The 25,925-nt window shown below is 41.6% G+C and overlaps 1 protein-coding gene across 1 annotated transcript; it reads right to left on the bottom strand.

Annotated features, from left to right (window-relative positions):
* Nucleotides 1-201: 201 nt before the first annotated feature.
* On the bottom strand, nt 202-17,155 carry POF1B (premature ovarian failure, 1B). Its single transcript, XM_015278508.4, has 15 exons — nt 16,698-17,155; nt 11,603-11,641; nt 11,115-11,216; nt 10,183-10,398; nt 8,590-8,705; nt 7,952-7,979; nt 6,855-6,929; nt 6,008-6,100; nt 4,887-5,000; nt 4,566-4,718; nt 4,334-4,444; nt 3,869-3,997; nt 3,500-3,573; nt 3,020-3,134; nt 202-1,441 (listed from the first exon to the last, which is right to left on the bottom strand). The coding sequence occupies exons 1-15, from the start codon at nt 17,091-17,093 to the stop codon at nt 1,436-1,438; spliced, it is 1,767 nt and encodes a 588-aa protein (XP_015133994.1). The 5' UTR covers nt 17,094-17,155; the 3' UTR covers nt 202-1,435.
* Nucleotides 17,156-25,925: the final 8,770 nt, after the last annotated feature.

The raw sequence follows: 25,925 nt of genomic DNA, 5'->3' as shown, positions 1-25,925 counted from the left end.
CAATGTATTATGATTTGTTTTTTCTATGCTGTTATATTAAGCAAGTGAAGGTTGGAATCACCTGCAAGAAAAGAAACATCCCACTATCCCTTTACTTGTGAGGACTGGTATAGAGAAATCTGTTGTCTCAGAAAAGCATCACCTCCCCTAAAACAACCCCCTCCAGTACTGGATAGATAGAAGTTGTTTCCAGTAGAGTCATGATTCAGAAAGTTATATTTATTTAACATACATTGCCAACAGGGTTCTTTCACCATTGAACAGTGTCTATGCTGTATATTATTTGCGAACAGAAGTACGTGTCTGCAGAAACATTCTATGATTCCATGAAAAAGAGCAAAGCAAGAACCCTGTGATACAGCAGCACCTTCTGATTGCGTAAAGCTTTCTGCTATGATTTTCTCTTAGTACTTCTCCCGCTCACCTAACACACTGTGTTGGTTAGACAGCTACATAATTATTTATACCAAAGCAGTTTAATTATTTGTACCAAATCAGCTGAGAGAATTCCCATAGTCTTGCCTGGAGCAAAAAGCTGTAAATAATAGGTCGGTCTGATAATAAAATAGACTCTATGAGCTAAGTTTTTCTATATAAAAGTATAATGAGATCTTGATGTTTTCAAACACAGCAAAATAAATAGTTGTGGCTGGTTTGGGGGCTTCCAGAGGTGTAGCTGAAATACGTTAATTCTGATGTCAGTAACATTCTACAAAATTGGCATCAGCCCAAATTAAGTCATCTACTAATTCAATAGCTATGTTTAGTATTTCTGGAACAAATGAAGTCATTTTCCTTTGTGGTTTAGTTTTGGACAGGCAGATGTAACGTAAGTAACATTCCCCATGACAGTTCTTACCGGGTTTTACTTAATCTTGAACAGGCTGCAGTAGATGAAGTGACAATCTGTGAATCTGTCTGTACTGAAACCAACCATTCCGTGTGTGTGTGTGAGTTAGATTTGTATCACTCACTTCTCAATCACAAGCAGACAGGAGAGAAAAAACACGGATAATGCTATGAAAAGGAAACAAAAATGTTTCAGAGTTCTTACTTTTGTCTTTCAGATTGCTGAAGAGTGACTGAAGAACAGATGGTGGGCAAGTCAGGAAAAACCAAAGTCCTCACCAGCATGGGATGCCCTTCTCTTCTGAGAGAAAAGTAAGTGCATGAAACAGTACGAGTAACATTTGTGCACAGATGTTAGCAGCAGGTTACGGACACAGGTACCTCAGTTTGTTATGATGAGGACAAGACACTGTCTTGCATTGCCTTCATGCTTTCATGTTCTTAATTTCTTCCCTGGCCTTTCTCTCACTATCAGACCAAACCTTTTACTGATGCAAAAAAAAAAAAAAAAAAAGCAGAAAAGAAAGCAATTTTAGGTGTTTGTTGTGGACTCCTTTGACCACCTTGGATGGCTGAGGGATTTCTTTCATTCCTGAAAGCAAAGGAACAAGCAGCCTGTTAGAAGGTAATATGCATACTCACTGAACTGTCTGCTGCGTAAGGCATGCTTCAGTTAACTGCATACTTATTTTCTCTAAGAGTCTAAGTGTCTTAAGTGGCCAGTAAGCCTTCCCCTTTACAAGTGCTGTGCATGTCAGCTCTTCCAGCAGCTAGTTCTGGAATGGTCAAAGACATACCATTAAGCTGCAGACAGTTCTGTTCAGCAAGTGGCAAAAGCTACAACTGGCATCATTCACTGTCTTCAGTAATCACAAGAATAGACAATATTGGGAGGGGCTGTTTTGTATTTATGAATGCCAGCAAGCACAGGAAGTTATCAGACACCTAAATAGCAAACATTACAGACAGTTTTTCTCTAATGTAACTAGGATTGAAGTGAAGTACTTCTACTTGAGCATCCTGAAAGACTCAGCATGATAAATACTCATTACCTGAAAGGTATTGTCACATAGTGCTACTTTCAGTACCCTGTTCAGATACCTATCAGTCAGCATCGCTATTCAGTAATGCATGCAGATAGAAAGATTTGGCTGACAACATAAATGCAGAAAAAATATTTGTCAAGCGTGGAGGAAATTGGCACTTCTTAAACTGGATTTATCAAGTTTATCTTGCAGCAAAGTCATTTTGTTTCAGCTGAAACTTGCATCGGTGATAAAGACCTTGGGAAACTGAATATGCAACCAGTTAATAGTTCTTATTTATTCAGTGATATTGATCTCTTTCAATGCAGCATACACTCACTGTTTCCATTTTTATAATGGAAAATATGACTGACTTGAAAAGTTAGCTAGGAAGAGGTTTTAGCTTTTTATTACTATTACTTCTTTATTACTGTGTTAATTCCTTGCTTGCCAGATGTTTTACTTTCAGCTGCTCATGTTGCCTTAAGTTGCCTTTTCTTGGTTGTGTCCCCCAGAAAGCTATTGTTACATTTCTGTACTGGCTGTGCTGACCTTTCTCAAGTCTTTACCTTGCATTCAGATGTGACACTATCCTGTGCCCTGTAACATAAACAGCTTCTGCAGTCCCACCTTCTGTAACTTTAAGTCACTCTTTAAAAAGAAGTCACCACTCTTCTGCATTTCCTGGATTAGTCACTGCTCTGTCTCTGTCTAAGTTTCAGGAACGTGGTGCTTCATCTGTTTTAATAATAGTGCGGAGTAATTAATACTCATGATTCAGAGGAATACCACGTGCCCAGAACACACCTTTACCTTTCACCTGAGAGCAGAGCACTGAAGAAGTTCTCAGCTCCTCACTAAAGATACTGATGCCCAGAAGACTGCGTTGTGCACCTGGGCGAAGACTGTTAGAGTAACATCACTTCCTTTGTTAAAGGTAGTAAATAACAATACACTGCCTTATTTATACTCTACCTAGCAATTTCTGCCTCCTTATAACAGACTCAGATGCCTTGCTTTTTACAGCATGGCTAAATTAATGCTATTGCTTTCTTTCAGACATCAGTTTTGGCTCATAATTTCTTTGAAGAAAAATCAAATACTCCATATCTCAGACTCCGTAGTGAATCCCTAGGTGAACTTACGTGTTTCCATATCTCTCCAGTCCTCTCAATTACAATAGTTTGTGATTTGTTGACAGGTGATGTAACCTTGTAGTCATCAGACAAAAGACCCAGGATAGGATACTGATTCCTGTACCTGTATTGGAAAGAGTTGTTCAGCTGTAAACCATCAAACCGAAATCTGCATACCTGTATCCCGACCACCATCTCTATCTCTGATCTCCCCCCATAATCCTCTAAGTTAACAATCTCCACATATTGTTAGTAGCAACAAAAATGCTAATACTGCAATTTAAATGTCAGCCACCCCTCCATTTGCTATTACAGTGCTTAGGATTAAATCCTTCCAGGTAGGTTTTACTAGCTGGAGCTTTTCCCTTTTGCAAAAGTTGAACAGACATTTGGCATTAAGACATTTGCTGGTAAGGACATAGCTAATAGAAGCTATGCAAAGCAAAATGAAGACGATGTATTTTTAAGAAAGATGAATAACTACATTACTTCTTCGTGATGACAGCTGTTACACCAGGGGACTGACTGCTCGATACTCTCTCATGCTTGAGTCTGAAGAGTTCCTGAGAAAACCAGAAGTGAAAATTCAAGTAAAATAAATAATGCTTTCTGGCAGCAGAATCCATGCTGAAATTCTTATCAAAGAATGCTCTGAAATAGTATGTATGTCCTTCTAAGAGAAGTAGTGGAATAACAAACAGTGTTATTAATTTTAGCTCAGTGAATGATAATAATCCTAACCCCAGTTCCTGAACTACGAAGGTACACGTGACTTCCTAGTTAAATTGCTAACTTCAGAGCAAGTGAAGGCTTAAGAATACAATATCCTTAGACAAGAAATACAGCGTACTGTTTTACCTCTTGCTGTTGTTTAATACAGACATCTTTCTCCTCCAGCATCGCTGTCAGTTCGTGCAGCTTTATTTGCAAGTCACTGTTGTTCCCTTCTTGCCTTGATATATCTTGCTGGAATTGGCACAACTGAGACTATGAAACACAGGTTGAGAAACAGTTAGGTGTTTGGTGTTCCCTGCAGGTGACCTTTCTGTATACAGAAAGTATACAGTAAACTCTGTATATATTTTGTTGGTTGAAACTCTGTATATATTTTGTTGGTTAAAATCACCAACATTAAAGGAATTTGTTTTTTTTTTAATCACAGTTTTATGAGTTCCAGTGCTATCATTAGCTCTGTATAAAATAATTGTGGAACCAAAAGATACCTAAAAAGTATCTGATAGATCTTTGCTTAATTAAAAAATAGCCTGATACCTCCCGTCACAGAAGGTGACAAGTGCACATATGCCAAGTTAATCAACGTACCCTAAGACTGCGGATCTCACGGTCTTTATCCTCTCTCAAGTTATTGATCATCTCCACGTAACGGCTGGAGAGTTCATCTGTGGTAGTCTGAACTGTTGGACTGGAGCAGATCTAAAAGAAAAAAAGTATTTTTTATTTTTAAAGAGATTTCTTTATTATTATTTTCTTCACCAGGACATCCACATCTGTGAATAACAGCAGCTGAACAAAGAGCAAGTGAAGGTATTATTACCTGTAGCTTAAGACTCTGGATCTCTTGGTCCAAGGCACGCTTTGAGCATTCCAGTTCCTTTAACTGACAATCCTTTTCTCCCTCACTGAGACGAAGAGAAAGCAGCTGTTCTTCCAGAGACCGACACCTGGCAGTACTCTCTCTGAGTCCTTGCTGGAAAGCACAGGAGTGGAATGAATGCGTGGTGTTCCTCAGGGAAGTAACAGGCTCACCCACACCAGCATACAGCCAGGCAGTAATTACTTTGAACACTCATAAGCCAGCACAGAAGCTAGTTTATGGCTGACAGTAATTATGCTGAAACTATATTCTTAGATTTACCTGCTGCTGACGATTATTCTCTCTCAGAGAACACAACATAGTTTCATATTCTTTTACTTGGGTTTCTTTAAAAGCCAAATCCTTCTTAAGTAAGACGTTGTCAGTTTCTAGCTTCTGTAAGACAAAAGTGTTAGCTGTAAATAGTTGCAATTTTTCATTAAACTTAGGACTAAGTGCGTTCAAAGTGCAACATACTTTGTATTAAGTGATATTTTAGAAGTGAAAAATACCCAGTTTTCTTGAAACTTTTTTTTTCTTTAACTCCAAAGCTCATATATGCTCATTACAGCAGTACCATGCTCATCGTGAGGCTTCATGTTGCGTGGTAAGCAGTGGTCTCAGAAACTGCTCTTTCAGTGTGTCCCAGAAAGACTTTCTTATGTGCAGTTACTAAAGAGAATCCAAGAAAAAACAGAAATCCAAAGGGCACTTCACTGCACAGACTCATGTTACGTCAGAGGTGACATAAAATGTCAGAGGGTAAACCCCCTCTCTCTTCTTCAAACTTTATATTTTACTGAAGCTTCCAGTGATGTCAAGTACTGGGGCTGTCCATGAGAAATGTGTCTGCTTTCCTAGCAGTAACTATCTGGAGCTGTAGAGCTCCAGTTTACAAAGTGCTTGTACAACTCAGGATTGCTGAGTTATTAAAGGTGCCAGCTGACAGTAGCTTTCCTGTAGAGTGGGAGATACACATGAGGCAGGAAAGGAATTGAGCTCTCCTGCTTCCTGGAAGAATGCTGTTAAGTAAGGACTCTGTTTATAATATAGACAGGATGTGTACAAAAGCACAGTTCCAAAACACCTCCATGGATGTAGACATATACAGATTGCATATACTAATGCAGAGCTAAGTCTAAATCTACTCAAACAGACCCTCTCTTGATTTAAAATTTTAATTTTTTTTTTAGGCTTCGACAAACCGAACACTTGAGAACCACTGCTAGGAAGAGATCTAACCTCATTCACTGTTCAGATCTTGCAAGTCAATGAACGAACCATCCATTTTTATTAAAGCAACTAAGCTTGGACTTTACAAGTTAAATTTCATCATAATGGACATCTTACTGAGAGCGACCAACAAATGGATGAGGCCATGGGGACTGAGAAATGCAACTTACCCCCAAGTCATCCTGTAAATGGCAAAGCTCTTCACGTAAGTTTTTGAAAGTGGAAAGCACAAGTCTCAAAGATTTATCTGATGTCACTCTCATCTAGGAGGAGAAAAAATAAAATATATATTATTGTAATTGATGAGTTTTGTTTACAGTATGCTTAACTATATGTAAAAGCACAGAGCTGCTATACAGCTGAACACAACTTCTAGAACTGCTGTAAGCACCATTCTTTGGAATGCCCACATTTTCTAAAAATACATTTTTAGGCACTTTGTTCCTTCTGAATTACTGCCTTATAACACACAGGCATTGAGATGGTTAAGTAGCTAAGGATATGATTAGAAAAGACAAAAAAGCCATTTATAAATGAACCCGAACTAGAAATGATGTGTTCTGTTACCAGAGTCTGTAGGTGTGCCATAGCGATGAGTGCAGCTAATGGCGTTTAGCCTGACCATTTGTAAAGGTAAGACCCAAGTTAGAGGCAGCATATGTAATTAATAATTGATACCCAGTTCATCACTCAGTAAAACACCTACCGTTTGCCTTTAGCTTCTAAAATAAAGCATTAATATACAACACAGACAAATAAAAAGATTGAGATTCAGTTTCTTTCATTACTTGTCAAAAGCCAAAACGGGTTCCAGCAAAACTGCAAGAAAGTTCCAGTAAAACAGTTTAAAATAAACAAGAGAGCAGTGACATGAACTGCTGCACGGCACCTGAGCCACCTGTGTGATTCCATACCCTTTACACAGAATAAATAGAAAAAGCAGAATACCGAGCAGTGTTACGTACAAATTCCCTGTTTCAAGTTACTACAGACTTCCCCTCCATGTTATTTACATACCTGCAGGAGATAACGAATCTGCTGCTTTGTTGCCTCAGACAGTCCTTTGGGAATTAATTCTTCAATATCTTCAGTCTAAGCAAAGGGATGAAGAAGGAGACATCTTGATTAAGAATTTTGCCTGGTTGATCATTATGAAGGTGCTTAATTAGTTACACAGCTCTGCTATGAAAAACATGTTTAGCACAAGGCAAATAAGAATGAAAATAGATCAAAGTATATCCAGAAAATTTCCAAAGTCTTACGTGAGTGTGGCATATAAAAACTGAGATGAAGTGATAAATGAAGTATATATTTAAATCTACATTAAGCTTAATGCTTATTTTAAAAGCAGCATTCAAAACAATTCTCTCTTAAGAAACAGGACTTAACTCTAAAACAGAGCTCCCAACAGTGAATGATTATGAGCAAATCTCGTGTTTCTAAATAATGAAAAGACTGTCAACAAATAAATGATGACCAAAGTTTTACAGGAGGTACTGACAGCCATTAAGTGGTATTGCTTCATGTAATTTAATCCTAAACAAACATTTCTATCACAAACATAATGACTTTAAAAAGAGGAAAGGTCTTGATGACTGTATGCATTATGGCTGCATTCCCACAAGTGAGCTGTCAGGAAAACTAGAAAGTCTTTCTGTCAACTTCAGTTCCTCTCATCACAGTGAGAGGCAGTTTTCTTTACTTCTTACAGCACACAGCACTGCATGTTGCTAAGCAGCTGCTTTGTTGGCAAGAGAATAAAACATCCTTTGCAAAAATGCATACTGAAAATATATGCATCTCTGTGCATTTGTTTTACAATGAAACCATTACTGGTGTAACAGGAAAGACTTTCAAAATTTGACTTGTACTGCAGTAGTAATAATAACAATGCAAATTATTAAAGTTTCTTTCTTTCAGTATTATCACACTTGCAAATGCATACCTAGCAGTAGGTTTCAGGCTCTGAATGCTATTAACAAGCAGAGATGATGAACTAACAAAAGATCAGCATCATTCAATTAAACTTGCTTGGCCTCATTTGCTCCAAGATCCACAGCATTCTTACTGAGACTTTTAGAGAACAGCTTCGTAAGTGTATGCCTGATGCTTACCTGACTCGTAAATTCGATGTCGTGGTTCCTGGAAAACAGACAAAATGCAGTGGGCCGTTTAACATAAGACTTTGCAGAACTTGACCAATCTGACAGCTACAAAAAGACTGTCTATCTTTGCAGGGCAGAACAAGGAAGGTTCATCATGAGATTAAGAGCTGTTACCCTCCCTGTAAGGCGACAGGCAGTGTGTTGTTAAATGTGACTTCTTGTACAACAGTGTGAGGAGACTGGAATACTAACAGCAGCACAGTCAGCACAGGCTAACTCTCTCTGTTTTTCTGGACAGTTAAACCACTGCTGGTCCGTTAACCCAGTTCTTATTTGGCTTGGGTGTTATCTTTACCCAGAACTAAGCTGAAGTGCATTGACATGCATCAGGTGTTTTCTTAGCAGTGCCAGGGTTTTTTTGTGATGTTTAAATCCCACTCTGCCCATCCTACAGAACAGTTACACTCATTTCAGTGAACTCAGAAAGCACAGAGAGAGTGAGAGGTGAGTACCAAAGTAACGATGATTGTGAGGTAAGGGTAGGGACACTGTCAAGACTCGAATCAACTTGCAACTGTGCTCCCAGCTGTGCATTCCTAGGATTTCTGGAATACCAAAACGTAGGGTAACAGACATAAGGCCAATACCTTCCTCCTATCTTTTCCACATGCTGTAGTAAACAGCTGTACAGGTCGTTGGTCTTGCGGTTCAGTTCAGCAAGGAGCTCACCAAAGTAGCGGCAGTCCAGCTGGTCATTATTCTCCTGAAAGCAATTGACAGAACAGACGATAAGCAAGGAGATCATAACCCATTCCCTTCTTTGAGAAGAAAGCTGAGTGTGCAAATGCTACCAATATGATGGAATTTTTTGTTTACTCTTATTACTTTGTGATTTGTTTATACTATTCTTTTCCTAGGTATTGTGTGTTCCATGTCTTCTGGTTTACAGTAAACTATACAGAAATAAATTCTTCCTTCACAGCAACAAGAAACAGGCAAAGTAACATCTTTTTCAGCAACGTTATCATTATTATTCTAATACAGCAAGCATAGATAATTAGTAAATCTTCCTTTAGTGATCTTTAATGTCTCCGTATGTGTGGACAGCACTGAGAATTTACAGAAAGGCACTGACATAAGCCACCTCTTTTTTTTTTTTTTTTGAAACCCAAGAGAATGTTAAAGCACCTCCAACTGAAGATAAAACGTTTATTTACATGAATAATAAAAGTGAAAACAGCAGCCTAAACTGAGTTTACCTAAGTTGTTTTATTGGACTCTGTCTATGGAAGATTCCATATAAGACCAATACAGAGGTCACCAAGTATGTTAGTCTTGCCACCTGTATGTTCAATAGATGCATGGGAAGGGACTGCCACACTTGTATCCCCAACCAGAATAGCACTACACACCAACAACCACCTCCAGCACCTCCTTGGGGAAGCTAGCTTTGTGCTTCCAATGAAACTGTCAATGGTTTATGGGCTGATTTGGCCCAGTTCCATGACTAGGGGAGCAGAGGGACCCGCGGATCCAAGCTCTGGAAAGGGTAAAGGAAAAGGATAGAGAGATGGGCCCCAAAACAAAACAGTAGCAACGATCTGAAGAGAAACAAATTTACTAAATAAGATATCGGAATGCAAGATAACACACTATAATACAATATAATTAGAATTGGAGCTAATAAATCAAATGTAAAGAGAGAAAGACTGTCCAAAAGCTAAAGGCCTTACTCTAATGCTGAGGCAAGATGTGCGGTCAGGATGAGCAGCAGGGAGGAGAGCCCGGTCTCATGAGAAGGTCACTATGTCAAACACTTCCACATAAAGTTATCTCAAACCCCTACTGAGCAGTTCAGAGAGAAAGCAATGCTGAATTGACCTATGTCCAGTTTATGAAGCACTTTTTACCTACATTTTACCGAAACTGGAAAGAAGCATAGGTCTTGTATTACTCAGCCTTTGTTGTACTGACAGATGAAAGCTGACTGAATCAATGAGCAGCACTCCCAGATAAAGGAGGAAAAAAGCACCACAACAAAGCAGCAAGACCTGATGGATACGCTTAAGCATCTTGCTGTTCATACTTACAGAGGGTACATAATGCTTAATTACCACACTATGATTTTGAACGTGGACTTTTGAGAGCAGAAATCGGTAATTTAATCTATCTGTAAATTTCTGTACTCTGTGTACAAAAACATACCCTGAGCAGTAAAACATTAAGCAAATGATTCTTACCTGTTCGCAGGTTTGAACTGTCACCCTCCTCACTGTATTTCCTCTGCAGTCATCGGTCACAGAGACAGGCAATACTTCACAGGGGCTGCTGGTCTGTGTTTGCTGGCACTGGTGTGTGACTGGGGGCTGCTCAGGCTGCTGGCAGGGCTGGAAGGCACGGCACTGATCAGACGGCTGCGGAACCTGACACTGGTGGGAAAATTGGTACTGCTTCTCCTGAAACAGAAACAGGAGGGAATTTCTTTAAGTTGCTGAACACTGTGAGATGAAAGCATAATAAAAATAAATGAATGAATGAAAGGTAGTTATGCATCAAAAGACTGTTTCAGGCATTTTAATAATGTTAATAAAATTGCTTTTTTGTACTGTTTGAGTTTGCCTCATGCTGTTATACTTCAACATTGCATTCTACCAACTCCTCGCATTTTAGCAGCTGCAAATGAAAGCACAGAAGACACACTGTTCTTAATTGAGCTGTATGCTTCATTGTATTGTTCCACTTAACATACTCAGGCAATAGGAACCTCCATGATTTAATTTAAAACACACGTACATCCTGTTCCATTAAGTATTTATGAGATTAAAGAGCTCCAGTTGAATTACTGATCTTTTGTTATTTCAGTTAATATAAACGTATTTTCCAGGAAATAACTGATGACATTTTCCTCTACAGATGTTTCAGCAGTTCCACGATCACAGTGTACACCGTATCACGGACACATTCATCCCATTTTTATAATCCAAGAAAATGCTGTTGACAAAATCACCCACCCACTGGGAAACTAGTTTATGTTCCAGCCTTTGGCAGGGTGTACACTTCCTCAGCAAGGCAGTTCTCTGGCTGGCATTAGTTGACAAAGCACCACAAATGCTACTTTTCTTGTACTGACTGAATCTTCTTTTGCAACAGATAAGAGAAATAACCAACTTACTTGGTGGGGATTTAATAGTTCATATTTTCTTATTGTCTTTTCATAGATGACATTATTTCCAGGACAGAAATTCCCCCCTCTAAGAAACGGGGATAATGGCTCCTGTAACACACGTTAATAAAAAACACTCAAAAACATTGGTGGCAAATTCAGAGTTAGTACAACTTTAACCAAACAATGACGACTCTGTTTTGTGATTCGAAGTGACACTTTAAGATAGTTCTCTGAGTTATCCATATTTGAGTGTGCATTCAATTCTCTGCTAGCGATATCATTGGAACATACTGATAGAGACTTAATGCTGACAGCTGAGAAGCCCAGCTGGCGGTTCTGTAGTGCTTTCATTCCTAATAGTTTCCTCTCTCCCAGGGCCTCCTGATTTCAAAACATTCAGTGTGGCACGACAAAGGGAAGGAAGCACCTTTCCAAGCTGGGGTAGTTCAGGAAGGAGGAGGTACACAGACTCCAGCAGCAAACAGTTTTCCTACCTGCTCAGGATTCTCTATGATAATCCTTCGAATAGTGCCCTGCAAGGAAGAAAATAAAGATTCAGTGATGATTGTACTTTAAAATCTTTTATGCTCAGAATTCAGCTTACATACACTTCAAAATTAATCTGAATACTGCCATCAGCTATAAACATACTGAGATCCGTTGGCCAACATCGCTTAGCAAAGTTTTTAAAGCCATGGTCATTCCACCCAAAAGGAAATAACCCACATGCAGTACGGCACAGTCTGGATTCTCAGAAGTTTAGTGGGTTTTTTTTTTGCTTCAATCCCCTATCTATATGTTAGAGGAAATCAGTTCTTATTTTCTGTAAATGCCAAAAGAACAGGATACAAATGAAAGCTAACATGCTGGACAGGCATTTCAAGGATCACATCTCTATTCCATGTAACACTGTCTTCAACCTGCAGTCTTACATGTCACATAAGAAGGTCAGCTTGTGCCAATTTGATGTACTTCTAAAAAAACTTCTTGCTTCACCAAGGGAAGAAAAACGTGTACTTAGCTTAAAGACCAAATAAAAGGGATCCAGGAACTGCCAGCCATCCAGATACCACTATCCAAATAACCAGCAAGTGCAGTCACTTCAAAAAGTAGCAGGAAACACTGTAATTAACACCTATAAAGATGCTCACATGGAACATCTGCCCATTCTTGAAGGAAAAACAAATATGCTTTTTTAAATTACAGAAATCCACAAATTGCAGCAGTTTTGTTCCTTTTAGACTACAAATTCTCTTTTCCCCTGCACTGTCTACTTCACCCTGCAGACCAACAAGAGAATAGCTGATGCATTCTGCTTGAAACCTCCATGTCTAGCTGTTTATCCAAGTGAGCAGAATTCCCACTGAACCTCATGTAAGCACTAGGCAATTTGTTAGTCTACAACATGTTATTTATTCCTCCTCACAGTGCAGACTTTCAATTTTCCTAACAAATCACTTATTCCCTTAAACTATGGACTTGGAAAGTATACTTTGCTTTAGTTGAGCCTCAGAGACATTCTTAACTGGATTAAGAGCAACTCCGAAGTAGGTCAAATTTCCAGTTGTGAACTGTTGCATAAGTTTAGGAAGCCTGAAGCAGTTTTCCAAATGTCCCAAGAGTGAATCATAACATCACCAGGGAAGAGAAATCAGAGTAGAGAAGAAATTGTTTCAGCACCAATCACAGCAATTAAGAAATCTCAAAATGATAACTGGTGCAGAAAACTTGGAAAGCTGCTCCCTTTCCTTCTGCACTCCGTGTACCTGAATTAAGCCTTCAGGGCTGCCATGGATTTGGCTGGGATAAAGTTGCTTGTAGAGGCTCATATGATGCCATGTTTGGGATTTTTGGTGAAAACAGTGACGATGACACACTGCTGCTGAGCTGTTGCTGAGCAGTGCTTGCACAGAACCAAGGACATTTCAGCTCCTTGCACTGCCCTGCCAGCAAGGGGCTGCGGGCAGTCAGCACAGCTGACCCAAACTGGCCAAAGGCACATCCCATTCCACATGGCATTGTGCTCAGCAGCAAGAGCTGGGGTGAGGGAAGAGAAATGGGGGACATTTGGAGCAATGGCATTTGTCTGACCAAGAAACCACTACATGTGAAGCCCTGCTTTCCTGGAGGTGGCTGAACACCACCTGCTTGCCAGTGGGAAGTGGCGAATGAATTCCTCATGCATTGCTTGTGCTGGGCTTTCACGTTACCCAACAGTTTCTGCTCCTCACCCTCTCGCTCTGCTCCCACCCCCTGGGGTATGTCTGCAGCAGGGCAGTGCAGGACAAAGCCCCCTGAAATCAGCACAGCTCTGAATCACAACCTGACACTGCAACAAGACCATGAGGGAGCAGGGAGCACACGGCCCCAGTTCTACATCTCGCTGACACCTGAAGAACCTAAATGAAAAGTAAAATACTGAGCAGACAAATGCACACGTTAACCAGAACGCTTCAGCAAGGCCACCGAGGGTCCTGCTGTGTGCCTTGCATGGCCCAGTCTCCTCTTCCACACAGGAGCACCCACAGCAATGCAATTGACATCAAAGGGAAACAGATACTTGTTCTTCTTCAGCCTTGGCTACTGTGGTGGCACATGAAAACAAGATGAGCATTGTCTACAAAATGAAAGGGCACATTTTCAATGCAGTGTAAAGCTGTACAAACCTGCCTGATGTAAATGCCACTGCCACAGGACTTTGGAATATGTAACTCATGCTATCTATTTCAGGAAGGATAATTTGTAAATTACTGCACCTAGGCGCTTAGGTGCTCTCAGTGCAATTAATTCACAAATTAGAAGACTAACAAATTTTAAGTTAGAATACATTTTTAATCTTTAAGTATTCAAAAGGACGGTATAAATCACACATAGAATAACATACAGAACCTATGTTTGTCTGGATAAAATGACACCTATTTGTAAGGCACCCAACTCTCCCTTCCGGCATGCTCGGATGCAGACGCACTTCCCTCGCCCCGCGGCAGAAGGGCCGTGCCTGCTCCCCTCCCAGACCAGCCCAACAGGCCCAGCCTGCGCCAGCCAGGAGGGAACCCCGGCCCCAGGAACACTGCAGCCCAGTGCCAGCCCCAGCCCAGCTCGCTGGGACGCAGCCCCAGGCTGCCGCAGACCTCTGCCGTCCCCAAGGGTACATCTGGGGTTCTCCTTAATCCTCTCCTGGGTTTCCTATAGTGCTCACAGGTGGGACGTTCTGTAACAGGAGGAAGAAGGCGGGCACCATGCTGGGAGGAGAGCCCACTGCTGTCATGGTTCCCAGTGTCCAGATGGGGTCTGGGATCTGTAAGGACGGGACAGCAGTTCTGGGTCTACGTTTACAAGGGTAACTTCAAAAGGCAAACATCAGCTCTTTTACAGTGACGGCTGCTTGTCTTTACAATTTCAAGATCTTAAAGCAGGTCTTTGATAGATTTATCCTCGTGTTTATCCCAAACTATCCTCATCCTTTATCCCAAACTTTAGGGAAAAAAAGCTATGGCTACACTGACCTTTATATCCAACAAGTTTCCCCTCAGCCTCAGACAAACTCATGATTACGGTCAGAATTCCACGAACGCCAAACCTTTTCTATGTAGCACGCTGCCTCGTTAATTACAAACAGCCCGGCCTTATAATCAGAACTGCAGAATTACATCTGGCAGCTGAAAGAGGGAGGCCACCTCTGGGGGTCGTTGCAATGAATGCAGGGAAATCCTACAACTTAGCTGACACCACAGTAATGCGGCACCGTCCTCACCATGGGAGGCCAGAGCCCTCCATGCAGCACTCAGCTGAGCCATGGAAACCCCACAGAGTTCCTCATGAGTGGACGACTGCAAATGCACTGGGGGTTCAACCCCTACCTGCACCAAAAACAGACACTTCACACCAAGAAGATTTGTGCTGAGCACTACTCTCCATTTAGTTCAGGCAGATGAGAGCAAATTTGCCTTCAGTTTCTTCAAATGAAACCTGCCATGGCTGGGAGTAGCACTTGGCTTCTGCATCAAGGATGAAGCAAAGTTAGACCCCAAAAATGGGAAGAAAACTGAACCCTGAACACTCTGTGACCACAAAAGCACTACCAGCACTCTATGCATGCGTTACTTCTCCCTCCCTGTGGCTTATTAGCAGCGTACATAAGCTTAATAGGGGATGCATACAAGACCGAATGCTATGACAGCGTATCAATAGTGATGATATAATCCATCTACAAAAGCTCTACAAGAACAAATTAAATACTGCCCAAAGAAAACCCCTTTGCTTATCAGGGGTAAGGAGATCAAACTCCAGCTCTAGGCTGCCGTTAACTGCGATTTGGGAGCTGAGTTAAACGATCTGCAGGAGGCACACGTTGCTATGCTGTGTCATTTACACGGCTATACGGGGTTTGCTCAAAGGACAGCAGAATCCACCACATCAGTGCTCTTCTGGGCACCAAACGTCTCCCCCCGCGCTTCTCCTCAGCTGCAGTCAGCACGAGGCACAGCTGCCGCCTGCTCCAGCGGCCTTCCTCACCACTCTGCTCTTCCGGAATAACTTGCTAACGACCTCCGTTAGCCATCTGCCCCCTCTGCCATTACAACTGCTACCCACACAAAACCCGATCTCAGCTACACCCTCTTCTGTCCTTAAAGTCTAATCCAGCAAAACACATCCGTAAGAAAATATTTTTCCTCAGCACGACTTAACGCATTGTCTCAGCGATCCTAACAGATGCTGAAAATAAACACACTTCGTAGCGCACAGACAGCACTTCAGTCTGCAATCAGCTGTTGGCGCGCCCGCCTCAGCAGAGGAAGCCCGGGACTCCGCCGCTCGCTCTGATGAACGTTACCTTACTCGAAGACAACCCGTACCTCGCAGCCCAGCAGCCCGGGCCACCGGCCGCGTCCACACCCCGCTGAGCTGCCGCCACCGCTCCCCGGCTCCCAGCGGCCGCCGTGCCCCGCGGGGGTGGCAGCCGTTCACCGCGCCGCGGGGCGCTGCGGGAGGGACGGGGGGTGGCGGTGTGAGGCACAGGTGTGGGCGCCAGCAGGGCGGGAGCGGCCCGGAGCCCGCAGCGGGTGTGCCGGCGGGGCAGCGCTCTGCTGACGGAACGGGCGAAATGGGTACGGCAGAAAAAGTTACCTGAAAGTCTGCTTTCTTTTTTTCGTTTTTTTTTTTCCTTTTTTTTTTTTGTTGTTTTTTAAAAAGTAAACTGGAGTTGCCAAACAGGACCTAAATGCGAAATTGATGCAAACGAAAAAGCGTACCGGGACTAAAGCACGTTGCTTGCAGACGCCACCCGCCCGCTCCTCCCGCCCCAGCAGCCCCCGGTGCCGCTCCCGCTGCGGGCCGGGCTGGCCCCGGGGCAGCCCCCCGAGGCGCGTTTTGTAAGGGAGCTTTGGCGGAAAGGCCGACCGTATCCGGAGGCTACGGACCGCGCAGACGCCTCTCTGCGCTCGGGAAAGTCGCACTTGCCGGCACCTCCGCGGAGGCAAAGGGCACGGCCGAGGGGCGGCTCCGAGGCGCTCGGCCCCACTCCGCGCAGACGGCGGCCGCCACCTGAGCCCGCCCGGCGGCACCGGCGGCCGCGCGCCCCGCCCATACCTGCGGCGGCGGCTGGCAGCCGGCGCTGAGCTGCTGGTGGCCGTGCGAGCACTCCAGCGGCGAGGCGGCGCGGGACGAGCAGGACGAGCCGACCCGCCGGCAGCCGGGACCGTAGGTCCGCACCCGGTCGAACGCCGGGCCGCTCTCCTGGCGCTGCGGGGCCGGCGGCTCGAAGCAGGGCGGCGGGAGCGGCGGCTCCGGGCAGGCGGGCGGCTCGCGGCACGGCGGGGTCTCCGGGCACGGCGGCGGCTCGGGACACGGCGGGGGCTCGCGGCAGGGCCGGCGGGGGGCGGGCAGCGTGCTGTAGTGCTGCTGGCGCCGGTAGTAGTGGTGCTGCTGCTGCTGGAGGTGCGGGGGCAGCGCGAGGGGCTGCAGCTGCTGCTGGCCCCCCAGCATCCCGGCCGCGCGGGCCGCGCTCGGGGAGCGGCGGCTCGAGGCGCAGCGGGGCGGCGAATGCGGGCGGGCGGCGGGGCAGGGCGGCGATTAGTACCTGCGGGAGGGCCGCGCCTAGGGCGGGCCGCACCTGCAGCCCGCGGCTGCCTCCCCCTCGCGGGGCGGGCGGGCGGCACGGCGGGCGCTGCGCTGAGGCGGCCGCGGGGAGCGCGGGGCTGCTGCTGCTGGGACAGCGCCGTGCTGAAGCCTCCCTCAGAGAGATACGTGGAGTAAAGTAAAGGAGGGGGCTGCTTATTTGCACCGGGGCCCGTGTTATTAACCTTACAGAGGGACTAACGCGACACTCGTCCATAACACATAAGGTTGGAAACTTACCCAAACTGCCACTCTGTAGAGAACAGTGTGAACTCGGGTTAGTTTCTCAATGCAGCACCTTTCCGTTTGGGCTCCTGTATTGCATTACCTGAGTCAGGCAAGCCCTAACCAAGAATGTAACTTTGTTCTGCGTGGTAGCGTTGTAATAACATAATTATATAATATTGTGTAATAAATATAATCCCTAATAACAAACCTTAGGTTCTTAATTTTGTCAGTTTCCCCTGCGTGCCTACTGCACTTTCAGGTCACGCAGTACAGCCACACAATGGCAACAGACCCTGGACAACAGAGCACTGCTGGCTACATTGCTCTGTGTGGCATGGCAGTGACAGCTGGAAAAGTATTCATCAAAAAATAAAGTTTCCCTTAGCCCTCCATCATTAAACCCAAGCACACATCCAGGTTATCTAGGAGAGTATTTAAAACCAGAGACATTTGGAGTAAGCTCTGTCCCCACTGGTTTCAAAGGTGCTGTATGCCAGAACAAATGGTGTACCCGGACAGAAGAGAAATACACGTTTTCTCCTAAAACCTCATTCTTGGTTCACCAGCTTAGAAAAACTATTGATGGCTTCTGACAGAACAATTAAAAAAATCTCACGGAAAATAATAACATATGGTTACAACAGCCTGGGCTCTGTTTGTACACAAACCATTAGAAATTGCTTTATGCTTCAGCTGGAAACCACAGAAACTGCAGTAATACTCCTCAGGGAAAAACAAGAGCTGTGTAATGTATCACGTAGAAAACAACTAGTTGGCCGGCTCAGGAAACATTACCAGCCTGTAGCACAGTGCCCTGTTTAATAAAGAGTGCCTTGGAAATTTCTTACAGGGATCAAGCAGAAAGAAAGGCCTAAGTCATCCTATTGTAATGGAAATAAAAAGGTACTTCCGGAAAAGTTGGTAGCTGTGGCAAGCATTATTGCAGTCATAAACCATAACACTAAGCAATGCATGCAGGGTGATCTGTACCAGTTAATGATAGCCTCAAAGTGCATGGATTTTAATCTGACAAAAGTTTTATATACATCAGAAATGATGTTCCATTCTATACCACAGTTGTCTGTTAAATGAGTTCTGTTCTCACTCTGATAACTGTGGCTAGAAGGAATAAAACTGTGTTTTGATAAAATAGGAGAAAAAAATACTTGCTTGAAGAGGCCTGCAGAAGAACACATCGTATCTTGTTGTCTACACTTATTATAAAAATCAATTATTATTATAAATTCAAATTATGGATTTATTTATTTATTTATTTTTGGTAACAGAACAGAGGTCTAAGCATGGGGTCAGGAAACTGAAGGGCTTGAGAAGAGAGGGTTAAGAAGCCAGCAAAATGGCAGGGAGCTGCACAGCCATAACTTAATGAGGCCAGAGATAAAAATCTGCTTTCAAGTGTAAGGGAAAGCTTTAGAGACTGAAGAGGAAGTTACAACCAGCTAGTAAGTAGAGGCTTTGGTTTTCTGATCCTCCCTTTGAAGGAAGAGCAATAACGTGCTGTAGGTTTGGTGGAAGGTGCCTGTCTGCAGACACTGATCCAGATAGCCAGTGTCGCACTTCCCTCTTAAAACTTGATGCTCACAGATTATTTTCAGCTTTGAGTATTTCATTAGCACGGTACAGAATCATAGGTTTTCCAAGGTTGGAAAAGACATTTAAGATCATCTAGACCAACTGTCCACCTGCCACCGATATTTTCCCACTAATTCATGTCCCTTAGTACAACACCTTCATGTCTCTTGAATGCTTCCAGGGACAGTGACTCAAGCACCTCCCTGGGCAGCCCATTCCAGTGTCTGAACACTCTTTCTGAGAAGAAATCTTTCCTAATATCCAACCTGAACCTCCCTGGCACAACGTGAGGCCATCCCGTCTAGTCCTACTGCTAATTACATGGGAAGAGAGGCTGACTCCCACCTCGTCACAACTTCCCTTCAGAGAGCTATAAAGAGCTATAAGGTCTCCACTGAGCCTCCTCTTCACCAGACTAAACAAACACTGTTCCTTCAGCTGCTTCTCACAAGACCTGTGCTCCAGACCCCTCACCAGGTTCACTGCCCTTCTCTGGATATGCTCTTGTAGTGATGGGTCCCAAACTCATGCTTTCTCATTGGTCCAATCTCACATACAAAGACTTGTTTGATACCCACCTTGAATTCGGGTAAACTTCTTGCACCCACTGAGTCCTCTGGAAAGAACGTTCAGCATATCTTCCCTCTTGCATTAAGAACCTCCTTCTGAATCTGACTCCTAGTGCCATAGCCTCTGGTTCTTCCACATAACTTCATAGCTTCAAACTTAAGCCCTCTCTTGCAGGCTAGGAAGAACAACAACAAAAACCTATTCAATCTTCTTCATATAGATGTTATTCCATATCTTGGATGATTAGTGCTCTTTTCATGACCCTTCCATAGTATTCTAAAAGTGGAAAAATCATGGATTTAAACAGTGGTGCAGGGATGTTTATTCTTTTGTTCTCTGTTACTTTCTTAATAGCTTCTAATGTTTCACTTGCTTTTTTTTGACTGCTGCTAAGCAGTTATCTGCCACAAACACAAAGTCTTGCAGTAGAGCAGTAAGAGGCAGTTCTTTGGGGTCCATCACTTTACATGTTCCATGTAAGCATTCCTATAATCCATAATGACTGTATCCACTGTACTGTATGTAGAAATGTTGTATTTTAACAAGGAACCTTGCAGTGCATAGATAGTAAGATGGGATCTGGAATGGTTCAAACATGATTTCAGAATTTTATGTCTCTTCGTACATTACAGTGCTTCAGTGGTAAGAAAGTTCAGCAAGAAGGTTAAACAGAGCTTAGGCTATGTCTTAAAGGCTGTCACAGTGCTGGCAGTAACTAATGATCAGACTGTAAAATGAACTGTTGTAAGACTGAGGGAAAACTCATTAATTAATATTCCTTGTAAAAAAATTATGTGGTATCAATTACAGCTTCATGTTTATACATTTCAAAAATCATGAAATAATTTGAATATACAAACAAAAACAGACTTAAAAGTTGAATCCAATGATTTAAGAGCTAGGACGATTTATCATCCAAAATTATCATAAACATGCAAATATACGCCTTCTACTTCTGCTGTGCCAGCAGGTGAAAAATAATCTTCGTACTATAGTATAACTGTATGCAGAACAACAAACAAAAATATAGTGCAGAATCACTTTGTTTTATAAAGACACTGTTTTTGTGATGGTTGTCAGCATCTTCAACAGCTCAAAAGCTCAAGAGATTGAATTTCATTCCATGAAGTGAAATAATGCAATACTGTACTTACCTGTAAGCAGAAGTTATTCTTTTGTTCAAACCATTTTCCTGTTTAAATTGTTGAGGTTATTTAGTCGTCAATTTGCTTTGTTTCAGATAATTAATACTATGCATGAGATCGGTGATCAAACCGAAAAAACACGCTGAGCAACATTTCTCCTGTCCATTAAAGACCTTATTCAGCATGCTGAAGAGTGACTGCCTAATTTTAATGAAACACTATCAGTCATCGTTTACCACATATGACTGCAATACTAACTTAGGAATACAACAGGGCATGCTAAGTACAGAACTGTATCCTCCTTTAAGCCTTCGTGCACAATAACTAGCAAAAGATGTAAGTGTACATCAGGAATGCCTCAAAAGCCCTCTGATATCCATATTACACGACCAATTTTAATTTATAGTTCTGTGATGCTCTAAAGGAAACTGATAATGGAAAAGGGCCTGCAGTCATATGGAACATAGTACGGTAACAGTTGATCTGTGGAGCTGAATACATTAAAGGAAAGATATTACCTTCATTATGACCAAAGAGCAGGAAATGAGTTTAATTCCAAAACAGTAATTTGCATTTCCTTCTCCTGGACAGACTGCCTAAGGAACAATCCTCATTAATAAAGGAGGTAAAGGAGTTGAGATTGTGACACACTTCAAAATAAACGTTAGTACCCAGAATTCTAGAGAGAACAAGAGTGGGGTCTGGGTGTTTGTTTATTTATCTTTGTTTTACTTGGGCCTGTCTAAAAATATGTCATAAGCAAAGCTGGTCTGTCTTTGAAAATCAGAAATCATTAAGCAAATAACAGAAGAACATTTAGAATTTGTCTAAGTTTGAAGTCTGTATAAAACTACTAAAAGCAGGGGAATACATTCTTATTTATTTTTAAAAAGACTGTTTTTCCACCCAGTAACCTATGAAAAAGAAGTAACTGTTTAAGTTGCACTTTATTTCAGATGTACAATTATGTCCACGTTTTTCAATTGCTACTAAATTTCTATGGCCACGTATGAAGGATGAGGGGAATTTAAAACTACAAGTGTAATTAATAGAAAGTTCTATGGATGGTGCATGTCATTGCTATATAGAGATTAGAATACTATCTAAATAGCTCTGGCAACCTCCTCACAGGAACTGGAAGAGGGACAGCTCCTCCTGCTTCATGCTGCCATGACCACACTGTTCTAGTATTGAAACAAGCTAACGGAAATACATGAGATTTGTCTCCATGTTGTGGCCTACACATATCTTTTCCTTTACACCATATTGTTTGGCTAAATATATTTTAAAAAATATGATTTATAAGCATATATTCTTTTATTATGAGGTTTCAATTTCTATCACTTGGAGCAACCTACAAACTTTGCTATATCCCTCTATCATACCTGAAATTTTAACTATTTCTGTGAGTACTGAATTTATGTTCTTTTGTCTGTGTGTAATATGGAAAATTTGCCTGGTTACAGATATATTTACCAACCCTTTGGTTTTGCTTTTTAAAATATTATTATTTAAAACCAAAACATTCTGCAGAATTTCACTAAATGACATTATTCAGTTCAAGCCCTTCTGTTATGATTATCTATGGGAAATCTTCAATTTCTACTCTGTCTCTTACTGGTCAGGCAAACAAACGAGAAACAAACCTGATGCCATTTCATTTTTTTCCACAGACCTGTAGTTGCTTCTCTCAGATTTCAGAAGCAGAGCTCATGACAATCCTCCCACATCTGTTTCATCAGCTGATTAAAACGTAGATCTCCTACAAGGTAAAACATTTTTGGATGATGGGCGTTACTCAAACCAACTCCTTAGTAAGGGAACAACTTTATGCAAGATCAGCAAGTTGGCAGCATAAACATGAAACAGTTCTTTTAAGCAGGACTTGATATTTTGTTTTTGAGAGGTTTAATTTAATTGAAGGCTCCATGGTTTCTATAACCCGTTCAAGCATACATGTTTTTGTTACATTTAAAACCTTCTTGCAGTACATACTCTTAATCTAGATGAAGAAGGATTTCAAAGATTTCAGATAGGAACCTTGAATAGACCGATGCATATTTGGTTTTCTGATTGTGTTGTGGTGTGTACTGGAATATAATGAAGAGTGATTTTTTTTTTTAATTTAAAATAAAAAACATTGAAATTTTAATTTCATTCTTAAAAAAAAAATACCATCAAGATTATTTTGCTGGTAGAGATTGAATGTGCTCTTTCATTTAGCTTTATAACTACTTCTAATTACATTTCAAACTGGAGAAGTAAAAATAAAACATTTAAGTAAAACGTATATTTTAATTTCACAAGTTGATAGGTTATATTTCTAAGCCACAACTGTTGGGGATTCTTGAGGAAGGCATTTTCATTTTGACCCAGTTCCACTGGCATTCTCAGATTTGTTTCACTCATGCCAACTGGAAACACAGCAGCTGGCCAATCTGTTTTGCCCTTCTACTCAAACCACAAAACAATAATTAATTGTGCTCAAGTATCACTAAGCTTATGCCATGCTGCTAGTAAAAGCAGTCAAAACAGTCACTCTCTGTCCCAAGCAAATATTCTTTACCTAGTGTTAGAAATAGGCTGTGGGAAACAAAAACATTAATCCTGCAACTCTTTTTACTTCAGTATCTCACTCTTAATTATGCACAGTGTGATTCAGAAAATGGAAGTTGAAAGTGAATGATCAATGACTGGTGCATGAAAAAAATGAACAGAGCATTCCTGATTGAAAAAGCAGGAATTCTGCCATCCAGTTCTATTGGCTAGCACACTTGTTTTCAATTCTAATTCTCAGAAAAGAGTACTAGCTTCAGAATCTGAAACATCACACTGAACTGCCGAACTTCTTTAGCTTTAACATTTCAGGGATCATGTATGCACACAGCATATGGGTAAGTACTGTAATTCTGACCCAGAAAATATTTTCTAATCTTAGTCTCTCACTCTGATTACTCTTTGTACAACTTCTGTAAATTTTGTTCCGGATCAGAGGTTCAAAAGTATCATGCAAAATAATACTTTGGTTCTACAGGTGCAACCCTTTCCATATGCCTTCTCTAGACATACACATTTGTTCAGGATGTAAATGATGTTCTCAAACAACTTACTGTGATATGGAGATTTATTCTTTTCCTATGAATGATGCGATACTTTGCACCTTCCTCCAAGGGAGGTCTCTTCATACTTATCCCATATAAGATGACAGAATAAGAACAAAGTTCATTGAACAATGAGAGATTAAAGAACCTCAGCTTTCACTAACTGCCTCCTGGTTCCCCACTTAAAGAAGCTTAACAATCATTCTGTCATCCCTGTGTGATGGTTACTCTGTGCAACCAGCACTCTAAAGAGGTACCCCGCTGTGGAACATTGATGATTTACATAGGTATGTAGGTCTACACGTGCACAATAACAAAAATACATGCTGTTATTTAAATCTACATTAGCTGTGGGTTTTATGGTTACATCAGATCCTACGCTTTCTACCCAAATATTTTTCTATTGCATTTAAGTATTACTAGATTTTGTTTTCTATATTAATCTATTCACATGTAGGTAATACTTGAGCTTTCCTGCTCTACTTTCTGTTGTTTGGCTCAAATGTCATTGTTCGTTTACAACTATTTTTATTTGTGCAGAGGTATCCTTACCTGAGAAGCTACTGAGGGTAATCAACTTGAGAAACTTCTACTTTCTTTGCAAGGGAGATATTGGTCGTCCATGCTCATTTACATTACCTGAGAAACAAGATTTATTATTTTAAGATAAGCATATTGGGAAAGCTTTCTCAACTGAAAACAGAAAGATAAATAAAAAAGATGTTGCAAGTATATTTGAGTTCTTTGTCTGAGTGTGTAGCCCATGTCATACCTGGCTTCATTGATTTATGAGCTATTTTTATCAGCCATTAAAGGTACCGATAAAATTCCCACCTCAACAAATCATAACCATTTTAATTATATCAGAAAAGATGATTTTTCCATTCCCAGAATGCCAACCTCTCTAAAGAAGATAATGCACAAAGTAGAATGAAACCACGTCACAGCAAAGAACATGGCTAAACTCAGCTCACCGTAGTAGAAAGAGATGTGATTGCAGATAATAAGAATGAAGTACACAAAATACTAATTCTGTGGTCAGTGCAATTTAAACTATCACTTCCAGAGTTCTTAACTTAATAACTGCCTTATTATCTCTTAATTGCAAGTTGGCTGATAATGCAACTGATCAATTATAGGAGGTAGTCATCATCAGCCTTTCATAAATGACCCATCAGTTATCCATCTATCCACCTATCGCACTTTCTCAAAGGCATGGCTGATCTGTGAGCACCCAGTCTGTAGTTTTATGAATCAAGAAGAGTACTGGAAAATCACCAACTATCAATAATAAGTTTTTATAACGACAGGAGCAGAAGAAATAGAATATTCTTTAGGAAGGAGTGACTAGTTTAAACCAGTTCTGCAGGAAGCTTCAAGAGTGCTAAAGTGTGACTATAGAAAAGAATAGGAGCCAAAACTTGATATAAGGCAAGTAATGAATAATGGTATACAATCAGCTTCTATACACCCACAAGGTATCTAAATTTATAAAATATACGCACCATTGGATAAAATTTAAACGTATTTCCCATTATTGAAGTACAGTATCCAATCTGCTACAACACAGGACCATATTGAGATTGAGTAGACCATTCTGTTTGTTAGAAACTTACCAGAATGTGCTGGTATTTATATCTCATAAAAGCTGTTCAGTAAACACAGTACAAAGACCTCTGATATCACGGAATGCATAACCACATGCAAAGAATTTCATTCCAAGATTTTGGACAGGAGAGAGCTATCTCTGTCAAATGAGCTTAACTACCCTTCCTCCGGCTCAGTGGGTTAAACATCTTTCCACTTAGAAAAAGCATCCTGGCTTAGCAGATAACAATTTCGGAGATCCAAACGACAAATTCAGAATTTCCCTATGGCATATATTTTTAAGGGGAAATGAAGGATAGCTTCCTAGAAATAACAGTTGATTTCTGTGTGTGGCTTCCCCCCTCCCCCCCCTCTACTAATTAGATTTTTCAGGGACAGGATTTTGTGGAGGCCAAACTGGTCCCTGTTCCTATTGCATTTCTGTGCAGAGTTATGTATGGTCGCAGTTCTTCTTTATT

This window comes from Gallus gallus, chromosome 4, assembly GCF_016699485.2.
Source record: "Gallus gallus isolate bGalGal1 chromosome 4, bGalGal1.mat.broiler.GRCg7b, whole genome shotgun sequence".
In the NCBI taxonomy this organism is placed as follows: Eukaryota; Metazoa; Chordata; class Aves; order Galliformes; family Phasianidae; genus Gallus; species Gallus gallus.
This window is presented reverse-complemented; position numbering and strand designations above follow the sequence as displayed.